This window comes from Nannobrachium achirus, assembly GCF_963921795.1.
Source record: "Nannobrachium achirus genome assembly, contig: SCAFFOLD_393, whole genome shotgun sequence".
NCBI classification, from domain to species: Eukaryota; Metazoa; Chordata; class Actinopteri; order Myctophiformes; family Myctophidae; genus Nannobrachium; species Nannobrachium achirus.
The window spans coordinates 1-15000 of NW_027665078.1; the positions used below are offsets into that span (position 1 = coordinate 1).

At 42.8% G+C, this 15000-nt stretch overlaps 1 protein-coding gene across 1 annotated transcript in view; it reads right to left on the minus strand.

Annotated features, from left to right (window-relative positions):
• Positions 1–2845: 2845 nt before the first annotated feature.
• LOC308280629 (unconventional myosin-Ib-like) overlaps positions 2846–15000 on the minus strand; it is a gene marked incomplete at both ends in the record, with an annotated part of 53027 nt that continues 40872 nt past the window's right edge. The window contains 3 exons of the mRNA XM_080754958.1: positions 2846–2949; positions 3960–4058; positions 11412–11475. Coding sequence (XP_080611084.1) covers positions 2846–2949; positions 3960–4058; positions 11412–11475 — 267 coding nt within the window. The remainder of the gene's footprint in view (positions 2950–3959; positions 4059–11411; positions 11476–15000) is intronic.

Genomic DNA, 15000 nt, shown 5'->3' on the forward strand with positions numbered 1-15000 from the left:
TCACTGTGGGGCCCCTGGGGCCCCTGTGCTTTAACTATCACTGTGGGGCCCCTGTGCTTTAACTATCGGTGCCGCGCTGTGAGCTTGTATATCTGCTATTTTTTTTTTAAATCGTGGAAAGTCATTGAATATTTCAAATCCTTCTAAGGCTTTTTGAAAAAGAAAAACTATGTTTCTATGTCAGTGGTGCTTAAACCTTTTCATGTGAAGGACCCCCAAAATGATATGTATTTGGCCACGGACCCCCATCTCAAAATATTTTGTTCCAGCCCCCCCCCCCAGAAGCTAAATTTGAGTTACAAATGTTGGCCTAAAAAATACATATACTCAAAGACATTTTCACGACTTTTCAAGCGCGGCACCGAGTGCCGCGCTGTGAGCTTGTATATCTGCTATTTTTCAATAGCTAAATAGCTATAAAATAATGAAGGCTCCTCCACCTTGGGCCCTAGTAACTCAGTCCCCCTTGTGACACCCCTGCATGGCCAGACTGTTGCCTCCCACAAATCCAAATGTCCGTCAAACAGCCTGGAGCGACGGAAGACAAACAGCCTGGAGCGACAGAAGACAAACAGCCTGGAGTGACAGAAGCTCTGATTGAGTAAGCCATAAAGCTTACGTCTTTACAGTCGCGCAAATTTATCCAAATATAAATCAAAATCTTTTAAGCGTACTGTATATTATGTACTGTATATTATGTACTGTATATTATATATACAGTACAGTACAGTATATATATATATTATGCTTTCTGCTGCCTAGCAGAAAGGATACTTTAAAATATATTTTCGGAACGGAACGGAACGGAAACGCCAGCTTCCGTTACTTGGATTTCGGGAGGTGTAGTTCCACTCCAAGAGTGGAAAGATAGATTTTTGGAGCCGTGGGCGGAGCCCATGGTCTCCCTCTGAGTGGCAATGTGTGTCCTGTCTCACCAGTGAGAACTGTCCCGTTGAGTTCGAACAGTACCTTTTATGACCACACATGTTAAGGGAGGGGCGCTGTTTTCAGGCCAGGCACACACACGCACACACACACACAGGGGGGAACACATAGAATCAAAAACATAGATCTGGAAGTGCTCAATTTCACGGCTCCACTTCGAACCAAGGTTTGATTTTTTTAATATAAAAACCTAAGCCCTATTCAACAAAAAAAAAAAGTGAGAGGAATTGGAGAGAATATTATATTGTGTTTAAGACGTTAAGGAGAGAGAAAAAAAGTGCTCTCACAGTGTCATAGCTCACACAGCAGCAAGTCTGTGTAACTGTCAACAAAGACAGGAAAGAGACACCACTGCATGTGAATTAAATGGCCCAGCACATCTGTGTGTGTGTGTGTGTGTGTGTGTGTGTGTACACGTGCCTGTGCGTGTGTGTGTGGTGTTTTCCCCACACAGAGGCATCATTGCCACTGTTTGCCTCTCAAGCTAAACAATGGAAGACGAGACATTGGTTGGTTGTGGGGGGGGGGGGGGGGGGGGGGGTCGGTGGAAATCCCCCTTCCCTCTTCACCGACACACAACAAGGCAGCAAATAGTTCAAAGTTCAGCCGTGTTGTTATGCAACAGGTGGTAAGAGAGAGGACGCAGACACCGCGCTTTTACAATCAGACTGCTGGCTGGTCGGCCGGATGAGAGCAACAGCAGGTAACAGGCGATAAGGGGACCACAAAACGTCCCCAGGTATACAGTAATAGTGAAAGTGGACGTGGCATAATGCTACTGCTGCTCTGGTTACGTTCAGGAGATAAGGACAGATTACACTGGCCTCGCACACTTTGTCACCGGGTGCCATCGGGACAAAGAGATCAAGGGCGGCGAGCTTGGCGTCAACACAGACGTTCTCAAAGTGAGGTCCGGGGACACATGGTCTGGGGCAGTGGTTTTCAAACTTTTTTGTCTCAGGGCACCCCATAAATATTTTTTTTTAATCCGAGGCACCCCTACATTATAATTTTCAGTCCCAGCACCTTATATTTCTAGCATATCGTCGTTTGTCAGGTGGAAATCTTGTATGTCCAAAACCGGTCGTTTTGTATTTATCATCTAAAAAATGTACTAAACTAGTGAAAACAGCAGATCTACAAGCACACAACGCCTCGCGATGCGAGGCGTTGTGTGCTTGTAGATCGGCTGTTTTCACTAGTTTTGTGCGATGGTCTTGTGTGATGAAGCAGGGCTTTGCTTTACCAAAAGACGTTTGAACCTTGGGACATGTGAAGCCATTTTGTTTAGAACTGACTGAAAATAACTTTGTACTTCAAGTTTTAAATGATACTAAGTATTTTTTCAAGTGTCCAAATAAATTCCAAATATTATCAAATGATCTCGCGGCACCCCTGGACTGCCGTCACGGCACCCCCAGGGTGCCCCGTCGTCACCCACTTTGAAAACCCCGGGTCTAGGGAAACACGGTCTGGGGACACATGGTCCAGGGACGGGGTCCAGGGACGGGGGCCGGAGACACATATCTGGAGACAGATACATTATGAATCTGGGTGTCTTCGACATGAAGATGTTTGAGAACAGAGAGTCAGTGGGGAGGCGGTGAGTGGAGGGCTTCTCCTCTTGGTTTTCATTTCATCTAGTAGAGTTGGGAGGGCTGTGTCAGCTGACATGATGACACACCGGGGCAGCCAACCAGAGGCCACTGCCTCTTAGTGCATCTCTCTCTCTCTCTCTCTCTCTCTCTCCCCCACTCTCCCTCTCTACCTTTGTTTGCACTCTACATTAACCCTGGCCTCTTTGAGCCAGACAGTGACAAAGGACTAAGCTTTGCATTTGTGTGTATGTGTACTATGTCTATGTGTACAGTGTGTGTGTGCATGTGTGTGTGTGCCTCACCCTGACAGTCCTGAAGTTGGCTGCATCATCCAGACCATTGACCGTTGCCGAGTCCAGACTCAGGTAGTTGTACTTGCTGAAGTCTCTGTCCAGCTTCAACTTTTCTGTATGTCACAACAAAATAAAAAATAAACTATGCATCCTGCCAAAAGTCAAATGTAATACCGGTAAATCAAACCTACCATGGTTAAGTTTGATTTGAACAGATTTAACACTACAGTGGAATGGAGGCCTCGGTGTAGAACTGTGATGCATCAAAGCCATTATATTGTTCTCCTGTGACCCAGGTTGATGAAACTAAACTCCCAGGGAACAGGTTCCTCTGGCTCCTCATCTTTTGTTTGGACTGGTTTGTGTTATCCAGGTGGGACCGAGTGGTACGGCAGGAAATAGAACTCATTGGCAGTAGTGGACAGTAACTTAAAGGACAACTTTGTTTTTTTTTACAACAAGGGTTCATATTTTAGTGATTAGAGAAAAGAAAAGATGAGTGTTAAAATGTTTTCATTTACTGCTTTCTATCGTTTTAGCGATTTTAATTACCTTGATTTCAGTGAGTGGGGGCATGCATGCAAGTGGCTAAATAATAGACACAATAAGCCGCCGATTTCTTTACAGTAACAAGACTAGCCCTCATAAGTCACATCTGCCCATGAAAGATTGTGGTGCATCTTGGGAATCGCTTATTGTGTCTAAAAATACATATTTAGCCACTTGTACACATGCTCCCAACCACTGAATTCAAAGTCATTAAAATCGCGAAATCAATAGAAAGCAGTAAATTTAACACTCATCTTTTGTTTTCTTAAATTACAATCTAAAATATGAACTCTTGTTGTAAAAGAACAAAGTTGCCCTTTAAGTACATCTACTTGAGTACTGGAATAATGTGCATTTTTGGATTTTCTTCTCTCTTTCTTTTGGTAGATCTGCTATGTTTGGACATTTCTGACGACTGGACAATTTATGAACTTCTGTACGCCATTTGTACTTTTGAATACTTGAGTAATCACTTTTGAGTTTGTGTGTGTATATACAAAGGTTTATGACGTGGCAATGTGCATATTTATTTTGTATATTTTAATGTTTCCTTTAAGCCTCATTCCGGACTTACTCAGCGTGTCGTCTGAGGCTCCGGACAGCAGCTGGTAGAAGACGTGAAAGTTCCTCTCTCCCCTGGGCTGCTTCACCACGCGAGACTTCTCCAGCAGATCTGTAAACATTATGAGTATTATTAACTAGGAGACATACAGTAAGAGACTTCTCCAGCAGATCTGTAAACATTATGAGTATTATTAACTAGGAGACATACAGTAAGAGACTTCTCCAGCAGATCTGTAAACATTATGAGTATTATTAACTAGGAGACATACAGTAAGAGACTTCTCCAGCAGATCTGTAAACATTATGAGTATTATTAACTAGGAGACATACAGTAAGAGACTTCTCCAGCAGATCTGTAAACATTATGAGTATTATTAACTAGGAGACATACAGTAAGAGACTTCTCCAGCAGATCTGTAAACATTATGAGTATTATTAACTAGGAGACATACAGTAAGAGACTTCTCCAGCAGATCTGTAAACATTATGAGTATTATTAACTAGGAGACATACAGTAAGAGACTTCTCCAGCAGATCTGTAAACATTATGAGTATTATTAACTAGGAGACATACAGTAAGAGACTTCTCCAGCAGATCTGTAAACATTATGAGTATTATTAACTAGGAGACATACAGTAAGAGACTTCTCCAGCAGATCTGTAAACATTATGAGTATTATTAACTAGGAGACATAAGAGACTTCTCTAGCAGATCTGTAAACATTATGAGTATTATTAACTAGGAGACATACAGTAAGAGACTTCTCCAGCAGATCTGTAAACATTAGGAGTATTATTAACTAGGAGACATACAGTAAGAGACTTCTCCAGCAGATCTGTAAACATTATGAGTATTATTAACTAGGAGACATACAGTAAGAGACTTCTCTAGCAGATCTGTAAACATTATGAGTATTATTAACTAGGAGACATACAGTAAGAGACTTCTCCAGCAGATCTGTAAACATTATGAGTATTATTAACTAGGAGACATACAGTAAGAGACTTCTCCAGCAGATCTGTAAACATTATGAGTATTATTAACTAGGAGACATACAGTAAGAGACTTCTCCAGCAGATCTGTAAACATTATGAGTATTATTAACTAGGAGACATACAGTAAGAGACTTCTCCAGCAGATCTGTAAACATTATGAGTATTATTAACTAGGAGACATACAGTAAGAGACTTCTCCAGCAGATCTGTAAACATTATGAGTATTATTAACTAGGAGACATACAGTAAGAGACTTCTCCAGCAGATCTGTAAACATTATGAGTATTATTAACTAGGAGACATACAGTAAGAGACTTCTCCAGCAGATCTATAAACATTATGAGTATTATTAACTAGGAGACATACAGTAAGAGACTTCTCCAGCAGATCTGTAAACATTATGAGTATTATTAACTAGGAGACATACAGTAAGAGACTTCTCCAGCAGATCTGTAAACATTATGAGTATTATTAACTAGGAGACATACAGTAAGAGACTTCTCCAGCAGATCTGTAAACATTATGAGTATTATTAACTAGGAGACATACAGTAAGAGACTTCTCCAGCAGATCTGTAAACATTATGAGTATTATTAACTAGGAGACATACAGTAAGAGACTTCTCCAGCAGATCTGTAAACATTATGAGTATTATTAACTAGGAGACATACAGTAAGAGACTTCTCCAGCAGATCTGTAAACATTATGAGTATTATTAAACTAGGAGACATAAGAGACTTCTCCAGCAGATCTGTAAACAGCATAACTATTATTAACCCATTTAGTCCTAGAATTATTGAATGCTTTAACCAGTGAAAAATAGCAGATATACAAGCTCACAGCGCGGCACTCTGTGAGCTTGTATATCTGCAATTTTTCAATAGTTAAAGCATAAAATAATGACACACAAAATGTGTACCCGTTCTAAATGGGTTGAACTAGGAGACATAAGAGACTTCTCCAGCAGATCTGTAAACATCATGATTGTTCTTAAGGATACATACAATAAAGGCCTGTCCATACTCTCTCTCCGAAACCGAACCTTTTGTCAGAAAGGTCCGGTTCGACTACAAAATGACGTCACTCGGAACGTCTGAAAAGCATTACCCCCCGGCCCCGAATTAGAGTTCCGAAAAGCTGCGAGCCGGAAAGTAGAAAATCTCAGACGAAAAGTTTGGTTTCGGAGAGTGTAAGGACCGGCCTTGAGAGACTTCTCCAGCAGATCTGTAAACATCGTGACTAGTATTAAACTAGGAGACATACAGTAAGAGACTTCTCCAGCAGATCTGTAAACATTATGAGTATTATTAACTAGGAGACATACAGTAAGAGACTTCTCCAGCAGATCTGTAAACATTATGAGTATTATTAACTAGGAGACATACAGTAAGAGACTTCTCCAGCAGATCTGTAAACATTATGAGTATTATTAACTAGGAGACATACAGTAAGAGACTTCTCCAGCAGATCTGTAAACATTATGAGTATTATTAACTAGGAGACATACAGTAAGAGACTTCTCCAGCAGATCTGTAATATGTTTATTCGGACGGGACAGCACATACTGTATTAATGAACACCACACATACAATGGCGTGCAAATACGCTTGGTTTAGCCAATTTCCATCCATAGTCCAAACACAGAAAACAAGCAACATAAAAAAGGGGGGGGAAAAACAACATATACAATAAACATTACTAAAATGGTACCAAGTACAAACAGACAAAAAATAAATAAATAAAACAAATGAAAATGAGGAGGATGAAACTATGAAACAGCAGGTCTGTAAACGGAGGAGGAAGACAGCAAGAAGGGAAACTATATGAGAAGGTAAGCTGGAGGTCAGGAAATATTAAAAAGTGGTGACTCGGCGAAGGTGGCCTGGGGTAAGAGTATACCAACACCCAGGAGCTCCCATCTGGAGCTGGGATGGGCTCCTAGTGGTGGGAACAAACAGTGACGTTGCTAAGACAACCGAGTCCGTGTGTGTGTGTGTGTGTGTGTGCCGTGTGGGTACTGGGGCGTGACAGGAAATCTTTGAGGAAGAGATCAAACGTCAGCTTCTTCAGCTGCAGTGGTCCACTAAGCACAGCCAGCGAGCTGAAGGAAAAGAGGCTCCGTTCACAGCAAGGAAACTTTCACCCTGATCAAGATGAAGAGCTGCTTCTGAAAGTAACAATGTAGCAGGATAAACTTTTCAGAAAAAAAAAAAGTCGTGAACATGTGTGCAAATCTTTGAATATATGTATTTTTAAAGTGAACGTTTGTAACTCAAATTTTGCTTCTGTGTGGTCCCTGGAACGTAATATTTTGAGATGGGGGTCCGTGGTCAAATACATATCATTTTGGAGGTCCTTCACATGAAAAGGTTTGAGCACCACTGACATAGTAGGCTCTCAAGAACAGACTAACTGGGCTCCATTTAAGTGAAAAGGACCTTTTCTTTGACGATGGCTGGCCAGATTGCTGACATAGAATTCTTTTTCCAAAAATCTTAGAAGGATTCAAAAGACACTTCTAGAATCGAGTCAAAATTCTAATTTTCACCATTTTTCAAAAATAGCAGAAATATCTGCTATTTTTATATATCTGCTATTTTTCAATAGTTAAAGCATAAAATAACATACAGAATAATGTGTACCCGTTCTAAATACCTTGGAGATTTTTGTAGAAATAAGAAAAAAGTGATTGTGGGGTCATGTGGTCGGTGACATCATGAAGGTGTACTCTGCAAGCCAAAGAGAGGTATTCCCCTTTAGACCGTCAACAGGCCTACTTGATAAACTTGAGCTTTCACTCTGTACTTGGTCTGCTCCTGTTCCCCTCTACACCACACCACACCTCTTTGGTCTGCTCCTGTTCCCCTCTACACCACACCACACCTCTTTGCCGAAAATAGCCGACAGATCTGCTTGATGCTTGAATAGGGATGCTGCTAGGGTTCAAGTGTTTAATGTAGAAAATAATATTATCCTATCACACAAAGATTTGGTGCCCCTCCCCCAATGCTGTCACTCTGAGGACCACCCAGGGGTCCCGGACCCGCTGTGGAAGACCCCTGGTTTATGTCGACATGGCTGCTGTGAAAAACAGCAGCCGTATCGACCATATACGGTCGCAATCAAACCCCTGATTGGTTTTTAAGAAAGGTGTCTGGCTCAAAAGCAAACAACATGTGAGAGATAGCTACAGTTAACAACAGGTTCATAACAGCGACAGCTATTTCTATAACCAGATGAGAGGCACGTTGTTGCTCTTCTAATGACCACGTGCCTTTGGAGGAGCTGAGTGGGATGATGATGATGATGATGATGATGGTGTTCTGGGTACCTCTCTTCACCTCTCATCCTTTCAGCGGGCACTGAGAGGGTGGGGGAGGACCACTCCACATGTGCATTTATAGACAAAGATGCTTCTGCTTGAAAAAAACAACTCATTTACAGAAGCAATGCTGCTGCTAGTAAACTAAAGGTGGCCTTACACTAGCAGATAATCAGGGCAAATTAACGACCCTCCCGAGTATCGGGCAGACTGCGTCTAGATCGGGGGCGATTCTCGGGTATAAATGTCGTCTAGTGTGAGGGTTCAAAGATCCAATTTGAACCCTGCCGAGTTGCTCGCAGAGCAACCCCGACTATTTTTCAAAGATGTCTGTATATAAGAGTTTAAAGCTTGCAGATTAGCTATTTTTTGGAAATCAGCTACTGTACACGTAAGTGAATATTTGCGGATAAAAAAACAACATTGGTCTGCTGCTTCGTCGTCCTGGACATGTTTGGAAACATTTTTTATTTGTGAAAAGCTCCGACACACAACAGTACATCCTATAAAAGATGCAGGAAGTGGTGGTGGGGGGTGGGGGATTTAAAGAATGTTCAGAGACGGTCTCCCCCCCGAGGGGCTTTCTGAAGTGACCTTCCACCTTTTGTACGACTCCAAAACGAGCTCAGGCCTCTCTTGTTGTTATTGCTTTGCAGCGAGCAGGGCTACAGTAAAGTAGATCTTTACACCGGTTTGCTGCGTAAAGCATCCTGAACGGTATTTCTGGCACGCCGTGCTCAGGATATGCTCCTTGAGATAAGCAAACATACATTAAAGTAGCGATGCAGGGACGAGGAGGGGAGGGAGGGGGGAGGGAGGGGGCTTTAAAACGAAAGCTCCCATATCCTGTGAGTTGTTGTTTTGACTAGCATTTAATGAGCACTAACGGGCTTTTGGGCTTGTTGTTTGGCTGGCTGAATACTCTCTCCCCTCGCCACACTATCATTACTCTACCAAAACTACTGAGTGCTGGGTTTGTCTGAATCAGACTCTTCTCTCTCTCGCTCTCTCTCTCTCTCTCTCTCTGTGCAGTGAAATCACTGTTGCTCAGAGAGAGAGAGAGAGAGAGAGAGAGAGAGAGAGAGAGAGAGAGAGAGAGAGAGAGAGAGAGAGAGAGAGAGAGAGAGAGACAGAATATTAGGGGGGATACAAAAGACATGGTGTCAGCTGACTTGGTTGAAATAAGAGACAGAGACGCACCCCCCACGGGCACATCATTATCCTCCTCCTCCTCCTCCTCCTCCTCCTCATCAGAGGTCAATCGTCTCTGCAACCCTCCCAGAACACGCAGACACTCTGGTATATCTGTGTCCACAGCCAGGCTGCACACAGACAGGTCCCACACAGAGGCGCAGTGCCCTTGTGAGCTTGTAGATCTGCTATTTTTTGGCAAATGTTCCGCCCCAGGCAGTGGTGTGATATGGATTTTAGAAGTTGTGCCCCTCTAAATGCGTGACGTGATGATTCATGTGCGTGCATGTGATTCATGTGCGTGCATGTGAGGCGCGCGTGCATGTGAGGCGCGCGTGCATGCAGCTAAATAAGTCTGGGCTCGCCGAGCCCAACCGAGCCCACGGCATCTCACCCCTGGCCTCAGGTTAATGGATTTTGATTACCGCGATAATATTGTAAATCGCGATTTATTTTGTCACAATAATCGTGATATGACATTTTCATATCGTCCCATCCCTAAGTGCCCTGTCTGCCTGTGAGATGAACCGAGGTGTGTGTCAGCAGACTCTCTCTCTCTCTCTCTCTCTCTCTCTCATTGTTTCCATGACCTCTGGTACAGAGACGCCTTCACAGACAAAACAATGTGAAGAAAAGACAAACCAAAAAGCATGGAGAAAGGGGGAGGAAAAAAAGGTGTTGGTGCCTGTCCTGGGAAGAGAAAGGGTGAGAAAATATGCACGGTGGTCACAACAATGAACCACGACCACACTGTGTAATACATGGATGAATCAGTAGTGTTCTGTACAGTGTGTGTACAGTGACCCTGTCTGTGCATTGACTGTTAACATTATTGATCTTCTGCCTGGATAGATGGGCAACACCAGCACGCCAATATGACTGACCCGGTCACAGTATGGGCGGTGTGTGTGTGTGTGTGCGTGTGTTTGTTTTCATCACTTTCGGGTACTAAAACATGTTCACACAGTCACATGCAGGGGACCACCTACTAACGGTTTGGGTTAGGGTTAGGGTTAGGATTAGGGTTAGGGGTTAGGTTTAGGGATAGAGGTTAGGGTAAGGCCAAGAAAATCAATGGAAGTCTATGTAATGTCCCCAAAAGTGATGTATACAAACCTGTGTGCACGTGCGTGTGCGCGTGTGTGTGTGTGTGTGTGTGTGTGTGTGTGTGTGTGTGTGTGTGTGTGTTCGTATGTAAAACAATATTGTTGCTTTCGGGCAGTTAACGACTTATCTCCATATTCAAACATTTTGTGTTTTTTAGTTTTTTTGTTTTTGTAAATGAATGCCCTACTTAATCATACTAGTGTCACACAAAAGAATCAAAAAGTATCAGATCTACAAACTCTGAGTGTGTCGCTTCGCACAAGAGGGGAAGATAAGAGCAGACGTCGGTCTGCTCTTATCTTAACCGACGCCGGTCAACTATGCATTCAATTATAGAAGATTGACATGGTCTGAAATCTTTGAGGACACAGGATTTCATTAAACTATAAACTAGAAGTCATTACACATCAGGTCACACTTTAACATAACAAAGAATAATAATAAGTTACACCGACAAATACATTTGATTTTTATTCTGTACACACTTTTTTTTAAACTGCAGCATTAAGCTAAAATATGTTGCTAATACCACCGTTGCTTCTTGATCTAGCAATTGATTTGGCCACCGACGATGGTGTCGGTTTTTCTCCCAACGCAGAAGCGGTTTGTAACTGTGTTTGTCTTTGAGGCGATGAACTGCGGTGATGTGAGCGTGTGTGCGTGTGTGTGTAATATGAATGACAGGGCGAAATGAGCCAATGAGGAGAAAGTCACAGGAAAATGCAAATGAGGGAGAAAACAGAATGGGTTAGGAGGAGATATAGACCAGGCCGTATTCTACGACCTGATTAACAGACACAGGATTTCATTAAGGAAAAAAGGGACGTTCCTTTTGATGGTACTCACAGTTGCTAATAACTCCACCCAGAGGATCTCCTTTGAAGTCAAACTCGATATCCATGTACTTCCCCTGTGGAGGCAAAACAAGGCGGTTAGAACCGACACGCCCCCTGATGATCACTCATGCATAGAGGAGCAGGGAGCACGCAGCCACGCCGTTTAGGCTAAACCACTGCTTCTCAACCAGTGGTCCAGGGACCACCAGTGGTCCTTGAGGGGTTCCAGGTGGTCCCCACAGCTAAATGATGGAGAGCTGGTGACCAAATGGACCCTTATAGATCTTTAACTCTTGAGAGTAGCGTTAAATTAAACCAAATGGACCTGCAAGGGTCCAGAGTTAAATTATTGTTAAACATCTGCATTACTTAACTCATTTGCTGCCCCCTCCCGAGTTTCCCCGAGTTATTCCTGTATCCCGCCACTGCCACGCCCGAGTTTCCCGAGTTTTGGGCCGTTTTTGAAAAGAAAATGTTGGACCTCCTTCAATCTACTAGGCATGATCGCGATTGCGAAATTGCATGTTTGACCCCCATACCAAACCCATCTTTCAAACAAACATTGTTTACATTGAAAAAAAAAACAAAAAAAAAAACATAATGGCTGCCATCTCATGAATGCCTGAACGGATTTCAAAGCGATTTTTTTTTGTTTGAAAGCTGTGAACAGCGTGCACACACGTGGTGCATGATCTATGCATGGGCATGCAGGATCCGTGCACTATGAATTACATGGAAGTCACTTGAAAAATATATTTAAAATGCAGAGAATGAGTTAATTTACAAAAAAAAAAAAAAAAACAGGAATTGTTATTCTGAACAACGTTTGCTTTTTATCTCTCATATGGTACCATATCAATACAGCATGGAATTATAATCTCAGAATGGTCTTGGGTCTGACTCTGATGGTACGTTCAAACCTGGATAGTTCGAGTGGCGCGATTACATACAAAGTTAATGCAAAGACGAGACGACGTGCAACCGGGCGCGACGCGAACCATCCGAACAGGGCTGTATTTTAAAATACAGACTAAATAAAGATAACAGACAGCAGAGGGATTCAACATGCTGCCCACAGCGTTCACAAACACACCGAGGCCTTCAGTGACGCTGGTGGTGACTCCACAAATTAAAGCAAAGTTTAATCTCACAACACGACACAGAGAGACATGGAGACTCCTGTTGTTGAACAAACATTCAATAGCAATGAGTACTATCAGAATATGGAGCTTTTTAGTACTTATTTTGAACAAACAAAATCACTTATTGTACCTATAACCAACAATGTTCCTCAGGGCATGATGTGACAGAGTGCCAAATGTCCTGCTTTTATCATAAAGTGATTTTTCACTTAGCCGCTGGACTAATATGTTTGCACTGTATCTTGTCTGAGGCCAGCGAAACACATCTGGTTGTGGTCGCCAAATAATAACCAAAAATAGCCTAAAGCTTGTAGATCGGCTCTTTTTCGCTGTGCAACATGCTAGCATGTCTAGCATGTCTTTTCACAGACACACAGACACACACAGAGACAGAGACACACACACGCACACACACACCTCATTGGAACACAAGCTTTGGGGGAGTCAATAAAAAAAGTTCCTTCCCCCAACCTCTGGAACAAGTTCACTGAACTCGAGGCAAACAGATGGATTCATAAAGCGAGCTGCCAATCACAAACAGAAGTGCTGTGAAGTAACAGGATTCTGTGCAGAGGAAATGACTTCTTTTTTTCCCCTTCTCCTCTGGAAGAGTAAAACTAAACAAACCTTCTTGCTCCTTCTCGTAGAACACTGGAGGTTTAGAAGAACAGTAAGTTCTGTGTGTCTAAGACTCTCTCTCTCTCTCTCTCTCTCTCTCTCTCTCTCTCTCTCTCTCTCTCTCTCTCTCTCTCTCTCTCTCTCTCTCTCTCTCTCTCTCTCTCTCTCTCTCTCTCTCTCTCTCTCTCTCTCTCTCTCTCTCTCTCTCTCTCTCTCTCTCTCTCTCTCGGCAGCCACCATATGGCCCTGCCTGTGAATATGTAACATCGGCTATTTTCCCAAAAAACAGGGAGAGAGGGGAATAGGAGAATTAGGAGCTAAAATTTTGTTAAAGTCCATTATTAACCAATTAAATATGTCGTCCCTATTTTGGGCATGTCTTCGTCGGCAAAAAAAAAGCCATTATAAGAAATTATACAACTTTTTTTTTGCCATTGCCGAAGTTGCCTTAAGCCCAATGATGAAGCTAAATGACCTTCTATGTGTAATCTATGGCACGTGATTGAAATGCACAGAAGTTGTTGTATGATTACTGTGTCTATTTCTATAGTTTTGTGTATGTTGTGCAGCACTTTGGTCGACCCTGGTGGTTTTTAACTGTGCTCTAGGAATAACATCGACTTGACTTGTGTCTGTAGTGCAACTTGATGTAATGTGATGACATCACAGAGGAATCCCGCAAACTCTGGACCAGCCGCCAAACAGAATCCAGTTCCACATCTCCACTGGTGTTTCAAGTGTCAGACTAAAAGCTCCATTCCAGGGCTCAGCAACCTTTTTGAAATGAAGTGCCATGTCTTTATTTTCTAGATAGTCAGTGTGCCATGTCAACATACATTTGAATGGCACCCCATCAAAACTTCTGACATTTTTTGATTGTCAGGACATTGTTTTAATGAATTTAGAATTATGTGCAAGATGTAATTTCCTGCAAATTAGGTGACTTAATTTAATTGACCACGTTTAAATCAATATTTGATTTAAAAATAAAAATCCTCTCTCTCACACTTCTGCTTAGCCGCTGGACTAATACGTTTGCACTCTATCTTGTCAGAAACCAGCGGAACACATCTGGTTGTGGTCGCCAAACGGTAAAAACAAGAAGCCAGATTTATCCGTAGTTATGTGTGGGTGTCGCACACTGAAAATAATCTACCAGCTCTCACAGCACCATGCGCTGTTAGCTTATAGATCATCTTTTCAGTGCCGTCTTGGGTTTCGTCTCTGGAGCCGTGCTGCTACGCTCTGGAGCTGACAATCCTTGATGTGTGTGCGTGCGCGCGTGTGTAAGCACTATAATGTGCCCATATGGAGACCTGAAAGAAGGGGTGACCGACGGGGAAAAGCCGCACCCATCCTAAAAACAGGGACGGGCCGCCCTGCTCTGCTCGGCTAGCTGGGCCTGCTGCCATGGATAAGAGGCTTGCTGCTGAAACTGATGCAACCAGATGAGTCAGGAGGTAATGATACTACAGAGAGGAGCTATGAAAGGAGACACCAGAAAGGGATGGAGAATGAAACGAGAACGGAGTGGGGCTCTAAGAACTGTGTGGCTCGCGTGTGGAAGTCAAGACATAATGTGACATCAGTCCTGTACGAACGTGGTTCTCAAACTTCTTTTTAACCTTTATTTCAAGAACCCCCAATTAGGCCACGGACCCCCTGTGAGAGTGTGCAATTGCACTCTGTCACCGTTTAGTCAGGAACCCTCAAGTCAATGTAGATTTAACCGATTATTGCAACAAATGGAATACAGTAAAACTTGGCGTTTAAGGGCTCAGCGTTCTGATATGTTCCCTGAACTTTGTACACGCTTGCTTGCTAAGCAGAATCAGGAAC